The sequence below is a fragment of the Watersipora subatra genome, chromosome 1, assembly GCF_963576615.1.
Source record: "Watersipora subatra chromosome 1, tzWatSuba1.1, whole genome shotgun sequence".
Classification (NCBI taxonomy): Eukaryota; Metazoa; Bryozoa; class Gymnolaemata; order Cheilostomatida; family Watersiporidae; genus Watersipora; species Watersipora subatra.
The window spans coordinates 73,901,528-73,922,080 of NC_088708.1; the positions used below are offsets into that span (position 1 = coordinate 73,901,528).

At 38.8% G+C, this 20,553-nt stretch overlaps 2 protein-coding genes across 4 annotated transcripts; both read left to right on the forward strand.

Moving 5' to 3' along the window:
• Positions 1-7,000: 7,000 nt before the first annotated feature.
• LOC137391433 (uncharacterized) lies at positions 7,001-8,050 on the forward strand. Its single transcript, XM_068077911.1, has one exon. The coding sequence runs from the start codon at positions 7,001-7,003 to the stop codon at positions 8,048-8,050; it is 1,050 nt and encodes a 349-aa protein (XP_067934012.1).
• A 6,209-nt stretch (positions 8,051-14,259) lies between these two features.
• Positions 14,260-19,880, forward strand: LOC137386075 (uncharacterized). 3 transcript variants are annotated; one of them, XM_068072746.1, is made up of 3 exons: positions 14,260-14,449; positions 15,690-16,227; positions 19,023-19,880. In XM_068072746.1, exons 1-3 carry the CDS (start codon positions 14,358-14,360, stop codon positions 19,278-19,280), a joined length of 888 nt encoding a protein of 295 aa, XP_067928847.1. In that variant the 5' UTR covers positions 14,260-14,357; the 3' UTR covers positions 19,281-19,880. The 3 variants fall into 3 exon arrangements, with proteins under 3 accessions (XP_067928847.1, XP_067928850.1, XP_067928848.1); XM_068072749.1 differs by having other exon boundaries at positions 14,375-14,445; XM_068072747.1 differs by having other exon boundaries at positions 14,398-14,880.
• The last annotated feature ends 673 nt before the right edge of the window (positions 19,881-20,553 follow it).

Here is a 20,553-nt window from a genome sequence, read left to right on the forward strand (position 1 = left end):
GCAAGATTCGGCAACTATTTATGCACATTTTTGCATAATACCTTATCTTATATTTCTTAACAGTATTGGGTTATTAATAGTGGGTTATTGCAATATTTCTGTGATAGAATATAGTTTCATTGCCGCCTTGGCGTTCTGATTTTTGCTTTGTGTATTTCTGCTGATGAATTTTAGATGGACTTTAGATGTTAGCATTGTGGCCGAAAATTCCCCCGTCACGTGACCAGGTTCTGAGCCACTCCAGTTATACTCGTCCGAATTGAAAGGCCAATACAAAGCTCAATATTAAACATATCGTAGTACTAGTTTATGACAAATGCTTCGGGTTTTACCAAAGATCCCGTATCAAATATAGATGCTCGCTACTTTACAATTTTGTTTCGGCATTATTCAATCGTCAAGTCGTTCTCTGATCATGTGACCCAAAACTTCGCAAATAATTTTTGCAGCACTTTTCGATTATCACAGGTAACCAACAGGCTCGTCATGATTATCAGACAATGATATGTACTCCTTCGAGCTAAGGTTAAAAAGTTTAACGATTTTTATAAGTTATAAGATATCAGTGCTAAAAGTGACAGCATTATGATAAAACAGACGTGTAAGAACAATAGACATAGATTAATTGAATGTGTGAAGTATATTTGTGAAAATATTTCGACGAATAAGGTTGCAAGAAAGTGTAAACAGAAACCATCTCTCACAACTACATCACATTTGAGCCGTTTTGGAAAGGGAATCCAAACTACGGCGGTCTCGTGTGGCTGCAATTTTCTGTTCGTTTTTGAGCTTTTAAGAGCTTGTAATCACCTTTCCACATATTTTGCACCTACAACACAACAGAGTAAGACATAGTGAATCTTTTCATATCAAATAACGGTAATGTGAATTTTGTTGCAAGTCAACCTTTAAAGGTTGACTTGCAACAAAATTCACATTACAGTTATTTGGTATCAAAAGATTCACCATGTCTTACTCTGTTGTGTTGTAGGTGCAAAATATATGGAAATGTGATTACAAGCTCTTAAAAGCTCAAAAATGAGCAGTTAATCGCAGCCACACGAGACCGCCGTAGTTTGGATTCGCTTTTCAAAACGGCTCAAATGGGACGTAGCTGTTACAGGATGGTTTCTGTTTACACTTTCATGCAACCTCATTCGTCGAAATATTTTCACAAATATACTTCACGCATTTAATAAAACCATGTCTATTGTTTTTACGCGTCTGTTTTATCGTCATTGTAATGCTGTCACTTTTAGCACTGATATCTTATAACTTACAGTAAAAAATCGTTAAACTTTTTAACCTTACCTCGAAGGAGTATATATCATTGTCTGATAATCATGACGAGCCTGTTGGTTACCTGTGATAATCAAAAAGAGCTGCAAAAATTTTTGCGAAGTATTGGGTCACGTTATCAGATTACGACTTTACGATTGAATAATGCCGAAAGAAAACTGTAAAGTAGCGAGCATCTATATTTGATACGGGGTCTTCGGTAAAACCCGAAGTGTTTGTCATAAACTAGTGCTATGATAAGTTTTACATTAAGCTTTTTTGTGGGCCTTTCAATTCACATGAGAACATACGTGACAAGACGATAACCAAACTGGAATGACTACGTCAGATAAATACACAGATTCCAATCTACGGCGGCTTTTCGTTTTTGAGCTTTTAAGAGCTTGTAATCACATTTCCACGTATTTGACACCTACAACACAACAGAGTAAGACATGGTGAATCTTTTGATATCAAATAACTGTAATGTGAATTTTGTTGCAAGTCAACCTATAACATAAATGTTTTATGATGTGCAAGTTAATATTAAATAGGAGTGAATATTAGTGAGTTTTAGAGGTTGATTTATATTTAATGTTGATTAGTCAAACTGCACTAGTACAAAGTTGAATAACACAGAAAAAACGGTAACTCAAAAACTTATTCAATATATCATGATGGCCCAAAAACCATACAGTAAAGTTTGATAAAACAGATACATGTATAATGAGCGGACAACTTCTAATTATCAAGTATTGATGTTTGAGTCACAAACATCAACATCTCCTTTCTTTTAACAACATAGTAATTTTGCAATGGTTGTTTGAGCACCCTATTTTGATTGTCACAATAAGCAATATCGTCAGTGTCCCTTTAGTTGGATCTCGCACAGTGGCTATTACTGCATCACAAAATCTTTGTATTTGGTTGGAAGATATCTGGACCGTTCGGGTCTTAGTTCATGAGTTTCCGGCGTATCTTGTGTGATCGGGTTGTTACAGGTAGTAGCTGTTTGTGGTTCATCTGCATCTGGGTGTGCTACTGGACTTTGTGTTGTTGACTGCCTAGTTTCATCCTGGTGAGTTGCTGTGGTGGAATCAGCTGTTACAGCTGATGGCTGCTGTGGCCCTGAAGGTTCGGTAAACATTTCTCTCAGATCTACTCTGTTTCTTTGAATGAGATTGCCAGTTTCTTCATAGTATTTGATCGATCTGAGAGAGTCTTAATGATTTTGCCTTGGCTCCATTGATTTTTTGTGTTTTGATTGTTCTTGATGAGGACAGGTGAGTCGATGGACAGAGGAACAAGATCCTTTGCTCCTTTGTTGTAGCTCTGTGCAGTAAGCTTCTTGGCTGCCTTCTCTCTCAGTATGTTATCTTGTGTGGGATTGTAATCTGAAAGTCCTATTGGGAGCACTGATCTGGTTGGCCTCTTGAACTTCCTCTCTACGGGTGAGGAGGTCATTCATGCAGTAGGTGTGTTTCTGTATTCTAGAAGGGCAATGAAGGAATCTTCAGCTCTCCTCATCATTCGCTTCAAAATTTTAACTGTTGATTCCGCTGTACCATTGGACTGTTGGTGTCCTGGGGAGCTTGTTGTGTGTTGGAAACTCCACGTTTCACTGAATGCTATGAACTCTGAGGCAGTAAACTGGGGTCCATTGTCGGACTGAACTACATCAGGGATGCCATATCTGGTGAATGTCTTCTTCAAAGCTTTGATCACTGATTTGTAGTTGTCTCCTTCAGGTGTTCACATTCGAAGAAGTCTGTGAAGTAGTCGACCATTACTAGGTAGTTTTTTCTTGTCAAGTATAAACAAGTTCATGCCTATCTTACTACAGGAGGCGCCTGGAATGTCATGGTTCTGTAGAGTCTCGTTCTGCTGTAGCGGGGAGTCCATCGCACACTGAACACAAAGCTCAATGTGTTTTTTGATGTCTTCTGACATTTGTGGCCAAAACACACACGATATGGCTCTCATAAATTTTGCTGCTATGCCTTGGTGACTGACATGGAGTTTCTTCAGGATAGTGGGTCGGTATGTCATAGGGATTACCAGTTGAGAACCTTTTTATATGACACCATCTAGTACTGCGAGTTGATCTCGAAGATGGAAGTACGATTTGAGGTTTTCCTGTAGCCCTATCTGTTTGTCAGACCATCCCTGGAGAATAAGATTTTTGACTGATTGTAGCTCAAACCTGCTTTAGTAGCTTCTTTGATGACTCCATATGTTTTGTCTGGCACAGGTAAGTCTTGGAGCGAGTTTGCAATATCTAGATCTGATAAGAATGACTGTATTTGGAAGATCTGTCCTTCAGGGATTTCAGTTTGTGTTGATTTGTGGATCGGCGCACAAGATAGCATGTCAGTAGTAATTTGCTGAGATTCAGGTTTGTAGACGATGTGTGCTGGATATCTTTGTAAAGCTAGCAGCATTGCTTATAGTCGCTTTAGAGCTTTTAAGAGGGCCTTGTTGAATATTGGAATTAGTGGCTCATGGTCTGTGTATTGTCACCTCAGGGTTGTCAAAAATATATTGATCAAATCTCTTCATGGCAAACACAATGGCTAGTAGTTCCATCTCTATAGATGTGTAGTTATGCTTGCTGCCTGTTAGACTTCTAGATGCGTAAGCTACTGGCTTGCCATTCTGTAGCAGAGCTTCGCCTAGTCCTTTAAAACATGCGTCGGTTTGTTTGATGACTGGGTCGTTTACCTTGAAATATTGCAGTGTGGTGTCTGCGGTAGCTAGGTGCTTGAGTTTGACGAATGCTTGATCTCGGTCTTCTTTCCAGTTAAAATCGTTTCTTTTTGCTCCAATCAGTCTTCTGAGAGATTCGGTTTCAGCTGAACAGTTGACGATGAACTTAGCCAAATAGTTGATGTGGCCTAAGAATCGTCGAATTGCATCTCCATCTTTTGGTTTCACCATGTCGTAAATGGCGCTAGTTTTCTTGGAGTCATTTCTAATCCCCTCTCTTGAGATGATGTAGCCAATATATGTCAGTTCAATTAGTAAAAATCTGCACTTTTCCTTATTCAGTTTTGAGGTTTATCTGTTGGGCTCGTTCTAACAATCGTTTTAGCTTGTTGTGGTCCTGGGTGGCTATCTCAGTTGTTTCTCCTTTTCCATAGATGAGTCTGTCATCTGCTACTATCATCACACCATCCAGACCGACGAGTACCTCTGAGGGTCATCTCTGAAATTCTTCAGGGCTTGAAGATAGCCCAAATGGCATGCGGAGCCACTTACTTGTATTTTCCAAGCTAAGTCCAAAAAGTGGTAAGGTTGCTAGACTCTTTATCCAGTTTAACCTAGAAAAACCCATCTTTGGCATCGCATAGCAAGAATATTTTAGCTCCGTGTAGTTCTGATAACATAGGGAAGCGGTTACGCTTTATGGTTTTGTTCAGATTGGCTGAATCGATGCATACTCGTAACTTTCCATTAGGTTTTCTTCTAGCTAATGTGTTGCTGATCCACGGAGTTGGATGATCTACCTTGGAAACTATCTGGTTGTCTGCTAGTGATTGTAGTTTCTGTTTGAGATCTTGTCTCATTGAGAGTGCAAATTTCCTGTTGTGACATTGGGTTGGAGAACCGCTAGTGCCTAACTCGATGTGGTATTCACCAGGCACACAGCCTACTCCTTCAAACACATCAGCATGTTGTGTCAGTATGTCGTGTAGTCCATTGTTTTGGGAATCGGTGATCACGTTCACCCATTCTCTGTTGACTGTTAGCAGTCCTAAGTCTAGGCAGGCATCTAGAGAAAGTACACTCATGTTCGCTGTTTTGACCACAGAACTTGAAGTGCTGTTGGTCCATCATAACTTCACATTTCCCTAGTAGTTTGGTTTCGGTTCCATCGTAAAACTGCAGGGTTGGTAACCTTTTGTTGCTCAGCGGCGGCTGTCCAAGAGAGTTGTAATCTTTCTGATTGAATACATTGCAAGAGGCGCCAGTATCCAGTTGGTATTCTATACGTGTTCTCTCGGTGCTAGTGTCAGTCTCGATGGTTGAGGTAATCTTTTTTCCTTTCCTCACTACTCGCATGCACATAAGGGAGTCACTGGGCTCACTGTCTTCGTCTTCTGCAGTTGTCGACTCTGACACCTGGTGTAGTTTGCAGCCTCTTTTTGATCTGCATACTGCTTGAAAGTGGTTCAACTCTTGCATTTTGAGCATTGTTTGCCATATGCCGGACACTTGCGTGGTGGGTGAGAAATTCCACAGTTGCCACAGTTTGACATATATGTCGAGTTGGAATTAGGTTTTCTGTTGTTAGGTTAGGATTGATTATTGTCCACTACTTAAACAAGCTCTCCGTCTGTTTTGAACACCTTTAGGTTTGCTTGGGAACTCTCTGAAATCTTTCACTTTTTGATAGCATTCTCTAAAGTGAGATTTTCAGATTCTTCTAAGAGTTTCCTCCTTAATTTTTTGTCGTTAATCCCCAATATTAGCGCTTGCATCATGAAGTCGTGGTACATATCTTCTAAGCTGCAATCTCTGGCTTTTTTGTGTAGTGATGTCACATATTCGTCTATTAATAAATTTCCTTGTTTGGTGGAGAGTAGTTGGTGTCTTTTGATGATTTTGTTGGATTGTTTGGTGCAGAAATGATCGAATTTTTCAATCACATTAGCATAGTCATCTTTTGATTTTTCAGTTTCGTACTTGAAGCTCTTAAAAATGTCAACTCCTTTGGGTCCAATGCATCAAAGAAGCATGGCTATTTTGATGACATCACTTTTTTTCGATTTCTCAGCTGCGATAAGGTAATAGCCAAACTCCTCTTCGAATCGTGTCTATTGATTTGATATATCAGTTCCATCTTGTGGTGGGGTGGGAACAAGGAAATCGTTGGTTTCAGCCATGTTGCTGTGTGTCGTTGGAGGTATGTAGGTTTCTGATGAGTACGATCGACTGCTTAGTGATTACTTTCAGTCCTCACTCGTGACACCATGTTTTATGATGTGCAAGTTGTTGTATAATCGGGTTGGTGGGCCGTGGGCTACGCTAATGTCCGAGGTCATGGTAGTTACAGGTAGTTACGAGAGGTTACGGGAAGTTACGTGAGGTCAAGGACGCGGTAGTCTCAAGGAGCTGATATAAGCGTGGGGAGAATCAGACGGGGGCCTTCTTCGCTTCAGTCACATGTAAGTGTTATATTTATACAACATGGCGCGTTGACGAAGTTCTAATTTTTTTTCTTTGTGAGTTATCATTAGCGATAATTTTCTGATTACGGTGTACGTTTAACTGTTGATTAGACCCTTTCGCAGACGTGCAGGTGAGGTGACATGAGGTAGGGTGGTGTTGTGAGGTGTTGTAGCAGTGAATAATCAGTGTTGGAGAGGTGTAGATATTTATTAAGTGTTCAGAGGTGAGAATTACATTAAAATTATACGAGTGGGGTAGAGTAAACTAGTGGCGGAAAAAATAACGGGTTGTGTAGGGATGGAGAGTGGTTTTCCGAAGCTGGTGTTTGGTGAGCATGGTGATGGCTCATGAGAAGGATTTATAGAAGAGATGAATTTGTGTATTGAGAGTGCTGTCGAGAGGAGAGGTTATGTAGATGATGAAGATGGCAACAGAGTGCCTATTATAAGAGGTAGAGCTAGATTAGTGCCACTATTGAGAGCTATTGGGCACAGTGGTAGAGAAATATTGAGGAGTGCAGGGTTTAACATAGATGGCGTAAATTCTAATTATGAAGAGGCAGTGGAGGTTTTTGCAGGGTAATTATGGTAGACAAGAGAGTATGTTCGTTAAGGGGCATAAGTTTCTGACGGCTAGGCAGGCGCTTGGAGAAAGTGATAGAGAATATTTACAACGGGTAGAGAGTTTAAGCAGATATGCAGAGGTGGCTAATAATAATGATAGGGTAAGGTTTGCCTTTATAGTGGCGGTTAACGGGTTGAGAGATAGAGAAGTAAGCAGAGATTTGATGAAGAACACCAATCTTACTTGGGAGTTATTACATGAGGCATTGAGGGCTCATGAAATGGCCAACAACTCGGATAGATTTTTGAGAACTGAGGGTAGAAGTATCGATTTAAAAAGTGAGGTTAAGAGGGAAGTAGCAAAGGTATCAGAGTTTGATAGCCGAGCACAGTACCGGAGTAATGATAGAGTTAGAAGCTATGATTCAGATGGTAGATCTTCCCGTAGAGGTAGCCCTAGGAGTAGTAGAAGGTATTATGGTAGTGAAGAGCATGATACTAGTAGATATGGGACGAGAGGCAGGGAGTATAACAAGGACAGGGACAGTAGGAAGAATAGAGACAATAGCAGGGAGAGGCATGTCTCTAGCTATAGAGCAAACAGTAGAGAAGGCAGTGAAGATAGAGTATGTTACAATTGCAAGCGTAGTGGCCATGAGATGAGAAGTTGTCCCTCCATTAAATGTTTTTCTTGTGGAAGGCGAGGACATGTATCCCGTCATTGTAGAAATAAGGGAGGAGATGTAGGTTATGACAAAGGAGGTAGCAGCAGGAGGTCAGGAGGTAGTCGTGATAATAGCTATGAGCGATATGGTAGCAGGGATAGTAGTAGGGAGAGGTACAGGGGCCGAGAAAGCCCCCGCGAGATGAGAGACAAATTGAGTAGGTACAGGGACAACAGTATGGATAGTTTTGAGGGAGTGAAGTATAAGGAGAGGCGCGAGACGAGCTGGTATGATGAAGGGTACCGAGATAATAGTAAGGGCAGAAGTGTTAGATTCTCTGGTTATAGAGAGAAATATGGTGAAGATCAATGACTAAGCCAGGAAATTGTGCAGTATTTAGAAGTTAATGGAGTAAATGTAGAGTTTACGCTTGATTCTGGGGCTGAGGTATCAATAGTAACCGAGGCAACAGCCAATAAGTTGAACCTACGGTTAAAGAAACCGTCGACAGTTTTAGAAACTGCTGATGGTAGTGAGTTAAAAGTGGTCGGAAGTGTCATAGTTTATTTGGAAAGTAAAGACAGGCATATGGATGCTGAAGTTCATGTGCTGAAAGGATTGAGAATGAACTCCTTGGGCATAACTGAGTTGAAGCAGCTTAAATTATTTGCTGTTGTAAACGCGTTATGCGAAAGTAAGTTTGAGCCTGTTAAGGAGTGTACAAGTATTAAGCCAGTTAAGCCGTTTTCGCCGAGAACCATTATTGCTGGGTCAAGTTATGTTTCAGATGATGTCAAGTTGCAAAAACTGACAAATAAGTCTGACAGAGAGCACGATGTTAAGAAAGGCTCCACAGGTCAAGATTGGTGGACTTGTTAAACCAAGGGAGTGAAAAGTAGCGGATACGTAGAAATTGGTAGACAATGGAGGACAGCCCAAGGCACCAGAGATGTGCAAGTGTCTATGGGGTATGATAGAAAACACAGTCATGATGAAGTAAGTGATGGGGCTAAGAAAGTAGCTGAACCAGTGTCTCTAATGGAAAAGGTTGGTTCTTTTTTAGCTGAGGTATCCAGCAATGGAATGTTAGACAGAGATGGTCATGAGAGAAAGGTAACAGAGATTGAAAGAGAGGAAAAGGAGGTGTGGAGGAAGTCAAAGGAGAAATTGGCTAAGCTAAAAGCCATACGTGAGGCAGCAGTCATGGAGTTGGAAAACTTCAAGGCATTCAGGGTAGTTGTGCAGGAGTTAGCCAAGGTTCAGAGGAGAATTGCTGGTAGCGGACCTGCACTGGTGGCAGGTGAGGTCGAGTTAGATAGTTCTGAGCCTATGCCAACTCCCAGCTCTGTGGTGCCATCCCCTGTACAGCCGGTTACAGCCAAGAAGGAAACCTCTCACAGGAGGCCTGTCAAGCCTGCCTCTTATTGGGGAGAGCGAGGTAAAGACGGAAGGGACGGAATCTGAGGTTGAGGAGTCGTTACTGACCCAACCACCAGTCTCCGAGCCAGGTGAGAGTTGTGGTGGTAGTGGTGGAGGCAGTGTTGTTGGTGACAGAGGTCACGGTGATAGTGACAGAGGTCACGGTGGTAGTGACAGAGGTCACGGTGGTAGTGAAGGAGGTGGAGGGTATCAGGAGAGTGAAGAGAGTGGTGCTGCCAAGTACGACGGCAGCCCCGGGTTGCGCGAGAGCGATGGTACACCGGATGAGTTGATGGACCAGGATTAAAGAGTAAGGTAAAGTCCACCAGCAAGGTGAGTCACTGAAAGAGTTCAAGTGTATTTCTGGAAGGTTAGTGGCCCATACAGGAAAAAAGAAAAAGGGCATGTTGTATAATCGGGTTGGTGGGCCGTGGGCTACGCTAATGTCTGAGGTCATGGTAGTTACAGGTAGTTACGAGAGGCTACAAGAAGTTACGTGAGGTCAAGGACGCGGTAGTCTCAAGGAGCTTATATAAGCGGGGGGAGAATCAGACGGGGGCCTTTTTCGCTTCAATCACATGTAAGTGTTATATTTATACAACACAAGTTAATATTAAATAGGGGTGAATGTTTGTCATGCAAGTGCCAAGTATTATTGGTACTTTGCCAACAAACATTATGCTTTTTAGCTAAAGCTTTATACAAGCTAATATTATATAGTACTGTCTCATTATAGCTATTAATAATGCTTGTAGCTTTTTACAAAGCTTTTCTATGACCAAACATATAAATACTTGGGTTTTCTGTTATCAAATCAGTTGTCTCTGGAGTGTGCAATAAACCATTTCTCTAATAATACTCTATTTAATTGCTTCTGTGCAGAAACATAACAATGTTAGTGAGTTTTAGCGGTTGATTTATATTTAATGTTGATTAGTCTAACTGCACTAGTACAAAGTTGAATAACACAGGAAAAACGGTAACCCAAAAACTTATTCAATATATCGTGATGGCCCAAAAACCAGTTTGATAAAACAGATATAATGAGCGGACAACTTCTAATTATCAAGTATTTATGTTTGAGTCACAAACATCAACAATAAAAAAATTTCTAGTATAAAACATACATAATGATATACACTACGTACATCGTATAGGTGTTAAGCGTGCGCCTTGTAAATAACTATTCAAATTCGACTAAACCGCGATAAATCACATACCGTAAAACGTAATACAAATACATTGAGTCAGCAGTTTGAAGCTGCCGGATTATAGACTTCTTAGAGAACACGCCACCAACTCTCTTACACACGCTAGCAGCCTATAAATACCGATACAAATTGATTGTCATTTCACTCACTCCACAAGCATGAAACATCCTAGTACTTTCTGCAACCACAATGGCGAAAACTCAGTCCACTTTAAAACTCCATTAAAACTCACTTAATGTCCACTTTTTTTATTACAACACACTTGCATTTTTAAAACAAACTGACATAAGGTGATGGCATCACACAGTTACAATAAGTAAAAAAAATTTACACTAGGTGTTATATGTTAGTATTTTACTTGTTATAGCTGTTGCATTGGACCTAAAGGGCTGGCCAGTCCTAATCAACTAAAGTCTATGTATCACGGTATAAAATGCTTCATTGCTAGTGCTGTCTGCCGATTTCTAGTGCCAGAGGTAATAAAGGCATAATTCAAACTGGAAGAATAACTCTTAAGTATGTTAACTGCAACTTTAGTTACCGGTATTCTATCTCAACTCCCATCTACCTAGTGTAACTTTTCAGTAGGCAGATGAGCACTCCTTCCTTCAATTCATAGCCAATGATTCATTCATGTACATGTACTGATATACAGTACAGTACACTGAATTATACTACCCCTGGAATGGCATTGACCTATCTAAACCAATGAACTTCTATGCAACGATTTAAGCGCCATCTTGATTACTGCTACATGGGTTTCCGGCTGTAATTAGTGAAATGGTGAATCATAGTTATTCCAAGAAAAAAACTCATTTATTTGCTGGAAATCAGTGTTTTGCCATTAATTGCTACCACTACGGCAACCCTGAAATACGGAGGGTTAATGATATATCATTTCACAGGTGAGTTTAGCGTTTTATTCCTGCATTAGTAGAACTAGAACAGCAGTAGCTATTTAGAAGAAGCTTGCTAGTAGCTGGTTAGTAGTAGCTTGCTAGTAGTAGCTATTAAGTAGCTTGCTAGCAGCTGGTTAGTAGCTTGCTAGCAGATGGTTAGAAGCTTGCTAGTAGCTGGTTAGAAATTTGCTCGTAGTTGGTTAGTAGCTTGCTAGCAACTGGTTAGTAGTAGCTTGCTAATAGCTGGTTAGTATAGTAGCTTGCTAGTATTAGCTGGTTAGTATTTTGCTAGTAGCTGGTTAGTAGCTTTGAGTAATAGCTGGTTATAAGCTTGCTAGTAGCTGGTTAGTAGTAGCTTGTTAGCAACTGGTTAGTAGTAGCTTGCTAATAGCTGGTTGGTAGCTTGCTTCTGTTACTACTCACAGCCAGCCTTTAGTGAACCTTTGCCTGATTTTTATTATTTTACACATCACTATCGTTGACTGTTTTTACTAGAATTAATTTGTGTTGCTGGTTGATTCATCTTGGCTGGTTTTGGCGACAAAGTAGGTCAGTACTGGTGCTGCTAAATTCAAATAACAACAGTCACTGTTCTCATAGATTAGGTGTGCCAGTTACATGGAACAAACTTTGTTAGTAACTGCAATCCTTATCATTATCACTAGAACAAGTTTTTTTAATAAAGTAAACTTCTGTTAGTTGATAAGAATGTTTTAAAACACAAAAAAAAAACATCCTGAGCATCAAAGGTACATTTTTCTAAAAGGTTGAAAGTCAAACTTTCAGTTTTTTCTTTGTCAATAAAAGTTTCCCGTAATTATAACTGACTATATAAGACCACAAATCCTAATCTGTATGTTTTTTAATAATTTGATTACCTAGTTTTCTTATCATCAGGTTCTCGAGTGAAGAGAAAGAGCCAGAAAGATGGCATACTTGGTGGACTATTTCCAGGCGGCAGGAGATCCCCAGCAAAAATGAATTTCTATATAGTGGCCACTTCAATGAGTCTATGATCGATAAAACTGATAAATCATTATTATTCAGTCCATATTTTAGCACCATTTCCATTTTATTTCCAATTGCATCAAAGGATAACTGTTATTATTTCAGGATGCTAGAACAACAGCCCAGCAGCTCCAGCATATCTTTAGGCGCTTGGTTACAAGATGTGGTGTTACACCAGGAGCTATTGGTAATGTCAGATCTATGGATGACACTGCATTGTTACAAGCTTTTACTACCTAGGCTATGTGCCACCAACTGTTGGTAGTGAAGATTATGTTGAAGATGTTATTGACAGACAAACTATGCTTCCCGAAGGAATGCTAAACATTACATCACTTCTTGTTCTTGGTAACATTGCTGTATATTTATCTGGTTGGCGTGTCAGAAAACTGCTTGAAAAGTTGCGTTGTGAGCCACGTAGACTCTCCCTAATTCAGTCTAAGGAAATTAGCAAATATGATGATATTCATGTTCTGTTAAGAGTTAAGAATAATGGTGGCTTGATTTCTCTTTCTGATGGTGTTGTAACAACTGTTCTATGCACCGAAAAGTATCTGACGGCGGCTACATCAGCAAATCAACGTTTGAAATATCCTAAGATTTTGAAGTGTGTAAAAGAAGAGATTGCACGCTATGATATATTTGATTTAAAGCAACATTGTACTGACACTTCTGTAGGAATTGATAATCATCTCTTCTCACTACGAGCTTTAGTGGTTGAAACATACTTTGATTTAAGACAGCATCACTTTGCCAACTTGAGACACCTAGATTTACATAAAGTGAACATCAGACATAATGCTACAAAAACATTATTTAGAGGACAGTGAACTGTTATGTCGCTGTGACATAAATAGCAATGGGTCTATAGCCGGTTTAAGTTAGTATAAATTTTTAAGACTTTTCTATATACACGCATACAAGTTGTACAGTTTGCAGGCATGTAGTAGTTCAATTTATTATATAATTTAAATATACTATAATGCTATTAGACGTTATATTAGGATCATCAGAGCATCTGGCTCATTAATTTTTTATGCACAGATAATTTATTTTCTGAATCACAACAAAATTTGATGGTCAAGCATAATGTAATTAAAATTTATAGTTTGCTTTATATATCCATACAATTTGTACAGTTAAAAGGCATTTAGTTGTTTAATTTGTTATATACTTTTTATATATAATGTTATTAGACATTGTATTAGCATCTAAGCATCTGGCTCATTTCCTATGCATAGATCATTTATTTTTTAAATCACAAATAAATGTGGAAACATCTGTTGATAAGAAATGCAAATTATATATAGAGCCCATATAGAGTTGTCTGCCTATTGTTGAAACCATGCCAATAGCCAGCTACAACAAAAACTTATAGCCTAGAATCTGTAGATCTTTAGCTAGCTTGACTTTGCTATAAAGGTTGAATGAATATGTAGATCTTCATCTTGACTCTGATATGTAAGTGGATTAGGATTGGGGATTGATAAAAGCACCCACAAGCTTATTGAGATTAAATGTATTACAATGTTGCTAGGTTACTACCTAAAAAAGGGAGCGTGATTATGTAGCATAGACCAAGACGGCGCTCAAATTGTTACGTGAATAAATGACCTTGACCATTTTAGGTATGTTTTAGGACTTTGGCCAGTACCTAGGTATGTTAAGCGTGCTGCTGCTCCGCATTGTCAACACTCTAATATATAGAAAGTCAAACAATGCGGAACAGCGGCATATTCAACGTAAACTTTTGTACAGTATATACAAAAGTTTACGTTTCGTGCGTTACAGTTGCTACGAACATAGCTTCTTTGGAAACTTCGGTTATTTTACGTAGACCATTCAGCCCTGTTCATTCTTTGGTTCTGCTGGCGATAGACATTGTAGTTTGAGTTGGTTTCGCCTCGACGTTATCAAATTGGCGAACTCGTCCGGGAACGGCGACTTTGTGCGTTAGTTTCGCAAAAAGACGTTTTGTAGCCGTTTGACCATTCCAGTTATTGCCCTCGCGGGTGAGGCAATTTATGTAAGAAGTATATCACAGTTCACCGTTTTTTCGCTTACTCTACAATCAACGAAATCGTCTTCCATGCGTATTCATCAAATGAAATATATCTAGCGGGCGTATGCCAAACTGAATATATGCTGCCAAGGAATATATTCGCCAATGTTTTCACTCAGCAACATAAAAACTGCTCTACCAGTCAGTGCGCGAAAACTCTTCAAAATCGTGGGTAAAAGAAACTTAATCATGTTTAAAATGGTTAATGATGCTATACTAACCCTTAAACCAGCTTACTTTAAACCCTTACAGCATTTCAGTATATTCATGCTTCTTAACATATTGTACCGTTTTCCTTGCTTTGTATCTTATCGTGATTGGCACTCTTTTTTACCTAATATTAGGAGCTACACCTGAAGCATTGTCAACCTTTAAAATAAGTGATACTTGACAGGTTAGCAAATGTATGTACGAATCCTTCATCGGTGCATTTCTGATATGGTACATTGCACGCTTGTCAACTCTTGGTAGGTTTTTCTTGTTCAGAAAAAATACTGAGGCTGCTTAGTTGATATAGTTGATGAGCTGCTAAACATTTCATTTATTTGGTTGCACCACCATGAGCACCTCTGGCTTCCATTTACCTTCAGCATCATATTCTCGGTGAGCTTACATTTATTAATAATCTCTCGGTATATGTATACGTAGTTATATTTGGATCGAGGCATATAATATTCCAAACGTGATTATTTTAAAATAATTGATAGTACTCGTTATTTTTTGTTTATTTGCACTTACATGTGTAAAAATACTGAACTAGCTGGGAGAAGCATAGTTATATAGGTAGGAAAAGAAAAACTTTACCTACATTATAAAGTTTTATAAAGCAAGTTTATAAAGTAACTAACCAAGCCTCTTGGGTAACTGTTTAGAGCTTATTTGTTTACATTTTTTTTTCCACAATATTACACTTTCCAAAAACACTTCATATGCTAAAGCTTCAAGATTAAGCATGAAAAAGCAGTGTGTTTGCGTTTGAGCTCAGCACTGCTTACTTGACTGCTTTTTTATTAGTTCACCATGATTACAGTTATTGTTTGTTGAGTGTTGTATGCTCATGAACCAATAGTTAAATATGCAAAACTAGCACTGGGAGCAAACTGAAGGCCACATTTTAGTGAAAACATACCAGTATTTCACCTGTGCAGTCAAGCTACGCCATCCCATAGTTTACCTAACAAAAACCAATCCAGTTCCACTTCGACTTTCACGATAGAAATAATTGCCACATGTTTTATATCGTTGGCCTGCAATATAACACGCTTGTCTGATTTGTCTGCTGTGGATTTTCAACTGTAGCTGTTCTACTACCATCTTACTATAACTCAGCCTCAACTTCATCTAGTCATAGATGCTCCCAATTGTAGCTGCATGGTATCATTAATTTCATATGTTGAGTTTATAATTTTCAGCTCAACCATGTCTCAGCCGATTACTCAGGTTAAATTGGCTGTTAAGGATGTAAAGGATTTTCTTTCGGTGAAGAATACAGAAACTAAGCCATTGCGACGACTCGAGCCAGTGCAAGGTGTCCAAGCTCACAGCTCATTGTCTTCAGCAAATACACTTCCTCCTATTGGGTCAAAACCAAAGAGTACACCACAAGTACCCTCTATCTCATCAACTGAGCCTCCTGATACACCAACTGAACCGTCAGTTCCACCAATCGAATCCTCCATTACTCCAACTGCACTCTCTGCCTCATCACCTGAACCTTCCGCTCCTTCGGCTGATGAGGAGCAGAGTTTGCCTTCCTCCACTGTACACCATCCTGATGCTTTGCCTACTGTGAAAGCTCCTCCTTCCGCAACCACAGTAGACGTCAATGCAAATACAGTTGTCAGCAATACAGACCCTTTCGCGACTTCCCAGACGAGATCCCAGCATCAAGATGGAGCTTCTGTGAGGCATTCCACAGCCGGTTTACTTGATGCTGCTAACCAGCCAGACGTAAGTTTTCTACACACTGATACTCGCATTTGTGCCTAACATTGTAATTCTTATGGAGTTTTGTGTAGGTCAGAGATCTGTCTCACACATGCCTGATATACATATATATCATGTATACCCTACAGGATGAATTTATTCGCGGAATTATATTTCGCGAAAATTGTCTTTTCATGCATATTCGTGGATGAATTTATTCGCGGCTGAAAACTGCCACTCTTTAGGAAAAGTTAACTCTATTGCGGCTAGTAATAGTTATTCCTACGCATGTGCACACTGCGTGTTCCGGTTTATATTTAGCTTACAACTGCGAGGCGATCATGCTATTCTACGGTAAACAATTTTTGCTGCGTCCAGAGGTTTTCACGAATATTCATCGTTTTGGAGGCCTTTGATAAGCCAAAAACTTGTGGTAAGTAATGAGTTTTTTACATTTACTAAATTTGTTGAATTTTACTTTGGTTCTTCGGTAAAACGCAATACTAATTTTTTCCATCCCTACCGCTTCATTATTTGTTTTAGTGAGAGAGAGATTTTTCATCATACACCGAAGAACAATGATTGCAAGGGTGGTAGATGTCATTCTTAGAAGATTACTAGGTAATCATTCAGGGAGGTTTGGAAATGAGGTTGAAGTGACCGCAGCTACTTACGAGAAAAACATATCTGTTTTAAAAAAGGAACAAAAATGCCTTTACGAGCACAAATCTTTGGCCAACCGGCAGAACTTTGCAATAGTAAGCCACGAAGAGAGTTCTGATGATAACTTCCTTACCAGCCATGTAGTAGCGAGAGAATCGCCTTCCAACACCTACCCAAGGCAGTGACAGCGACAGAGCTGCTATTACCAGAATCACTAGTCAGAAAGCACCATTACAGGCTATTATTCACATATCAAGAGTACCAGTTTAATTTTATTGCTAGACAACCGCCACATGGACTAAACTGTTTATATTTACTCCATTCATCGTTTGTAAAATTTTATTTGTATTTGAACTATTTTATTTGTACACTCAAGTTTGTAATAAATTATAATATCTATTCATGAAATAAAATATATAATTTAATCATGTTGGCTACAGCGATATCAAGGAGTTGTTGTCGATGAAGGGGTCTAGGTTGACTGGTTGCCTCTCTGCCAATATTCCTGCCTTGATGAATATTACTACTTGTCTCTAGTTTTCGTAATCGGAGTAGGTTGTTTCATTCTCAATCTGCAGTAAACACAAAAAAGAAAAAATATTAACAAGTGTTGAGGAAGTACAAAAACAATAGCTGAAGTATTTGATGAAAGCGATCAGTTTTTAAACAAAAGAATTAACTAATGCAGTTATTTATGGAAAAACGTATCTGCACTGCAAATCAAATACATACCATAATGTCCAGATCATGATCGTCCTTGACTTCGGTATTAGAGATTGATGGAGTTGATTCTTATGTAAAAAGACTAGAAGAGCTGTTTTGCTATGCTGAAGCCATGTTGAATAACTTGTAAAAACCTTGAATAATTTTGGAAAGTTTGACGCAATGGCAATACAGCTCGAAGCCTGGCGATGATTTTAAAGAAGTTTTGGAACTCGGCTACGTTTAGTACTTCTGCCTCGCGGCTATTTTCGCGATGACGCCATTCTGCATATCTTGTGACAACCTCGAATAATTTTGTAAATAGATGTGATGCATTGCCAATGGTGTTAGCTCAAAGCTCAAGCAATGATTTTAAAAATGTTTTGGGACTCAATTACGTTTAGTATTTACATTAAAAACTAGGCTAGCGACTAGTTTTCAATTTGATGCAGTAGTTATTCTCCCTTGTGATTAAAAATAGAACTAATTATTCACGGAATTTAATAATTCGCGGAGTTGACTGTTCGCGAAATCGCGAATTTTTATGACCAACGAATATTTTCATCCTGTAGGGTATATCATATATATATATATATCATAGATATATATATCATAGATATATATATATCATAGATATATATATATCATAGATATATATATCATAGATATATATATCTATGATATATATCTATGATATGATAGATATATATCAGACTGCAATAACTGATATATATATCAGTTATTGCAGTCTTCAGCTTTGCTGTTCACAGCGTCTCTTAACGTTGTGGTGTCACAAAGTGCTCAAGTTTTAGGCTACAAGGGCTGCATACAAGTTTTTTTAGATTCTTTTTGCTATTGATATTATTAAAGTTTCTTATGAGTACTGCACATTCGTCCATTTTATTTGGAGGAACCAAACCTGAGTTCAAGGTTTTTAATGTTTTAACATCGTAAGGACATGACAGGACTGTTCCACAAAAATAGAAGACAAAAGTATTGTAATATTATAAACTGTGTTTGCAAAGCCATTCTGTGGTAAGCTTACCGGTTTACTAAGAGAAACACATAGCTTGTATGTATCAAGGTCACGTGACTAGGATCAGCCATGTTGTAATATGGTTCATAGCTCATGCATACTTTTCAATTTATCACCGTGTATGAGACATTGCAGCACATTTTTGATGATGGTGATCATGTTTTCACATTTAACTATGCTTCTGGAGTTATCTTTACACTTACAAAAGCGTTTGTAAATGTAAAGATGCAAAAGCGTTCAGACATTTGCTTATAAGATCTCAACAATTATGCTGTCTATGTTACTACAGGTGAGGATTAGATGATACCCCCTTGCAGACTTGTCCAAGTGTTCAATCATGTGATTATAGTTGCTGTTTTCTTACGAGTTGTGGTTCTTAATGTCTTCAGCGATTAAACATCAGATGAAACTCTTGTAGAGCCGTGCCTCCCGAATCAAAGAGCAAGGGATTCGCACATATCCAGCCCTAGCCGTTTGCTCAGTGTTTCTCTGCTGCCCTATATTTGGCTTGTGCGCTGCCATTTTGACCCTTAAAGCTGAAAACAGTTTCTACGAGAAGGAGTATGTGCTAGCACACAGAGAAGGCTTTGTGGCACGCATCTGTCTTCTGCTTGCCGTCATCAGCGGTGTGATCATCGTCGTTAGTGTGGTGGCTTACATATACGCTACACCTTAATCTCTTTGCCATCTCTTTGTGCTTTTCAATTGATTACTGCCTATAATACTGTAATACTATAACACTAATTAAATTTTTATTGATGTGAACTTTTATATCAATTTCAAAGTAGCTTTTTGAATGTTTCTAAAATGTTTAATGTCTCTGTTTGAAATGCTGTGCTGTTCTAAGATGTGCACTTACATTGGTGTACAAACATTCAGAGCAGCTCGCCTCTGCTACAAGCGTTATTCAAATTACATTGCTTCAATCGTCCTATTGTTCCGTCCAATTATTGATATTTTAATAGCGAATCATCATTTTTCACATAAGTATATACTCTTATTTTTGATACCATAGGTTTTTGCCTTCAATCACTTAGTTTTTCCGTTGATATATCAATGATCTATTTTACTGTAATTTAATTTAGCTGATAATGTTGAAGTCACAGACAATATTATAAGCTACCTCATATCATTTAATAGCTTCTGATAAGCATCACTCCTGCACTGCTAGTGATGACCTCTGTTCTGTTGTCACGTGTCTTTCATGCTCAGCCTTGTGACATCATGATATGATTTTGATGGACCTAGTTCATTGTCAATAAAAACATTAAATGCATGAGGCCCAGTAGCCTACTTTAGTTAAATCGCAGCTGTACACATTATGAACCTGCTGATTTAAACCATGTGGCAGGTGAATAAACATTAACCGACCAGTAAGACAAGATGGCAAAGTAAAGTGTGACGGTAGTGAACAAGCATTAGATACTGATAGAACATACTCGTATGAGCAAAGCACACCATATTGTACAAATAAGATGTGTTTGCATGACCACATCACTGGCAAGCATGCTCAGCTCCCCAGCATTGTTCTTTGAGCTATACCTTGTGTTTGTTAAATTGTATGAAAGAGTTGTTTGCACACAAACCGTTCTTTGCAGGTCCTTGTGAATGTTTTATCCTAAATGGTGCACCTCATTACTCAACCAATAATTTTGATTTTATTATTTATTGAAGGGCTTAACTTAGTTAAGTGTTAGTAGGTATTGCTACTAGTCACATTCATCCTATTACCAGTATATACTGTGGTATGGTGACTAGAACTGCCGCATTTGATGGTTCGTTAGCTCTGGTGGCTGTAGAGTGAATGAAATGTTTACTGCCCGAAGTAACAGAATAACTACATCCATAGTTAGCCAAAACTGAAAGTTATAATTCTGAACTCACACCATTTGCTCATGTTGCAACTACAGAAATCAAACGGTAGGTGAACGTTGGGAAACATTGTATGC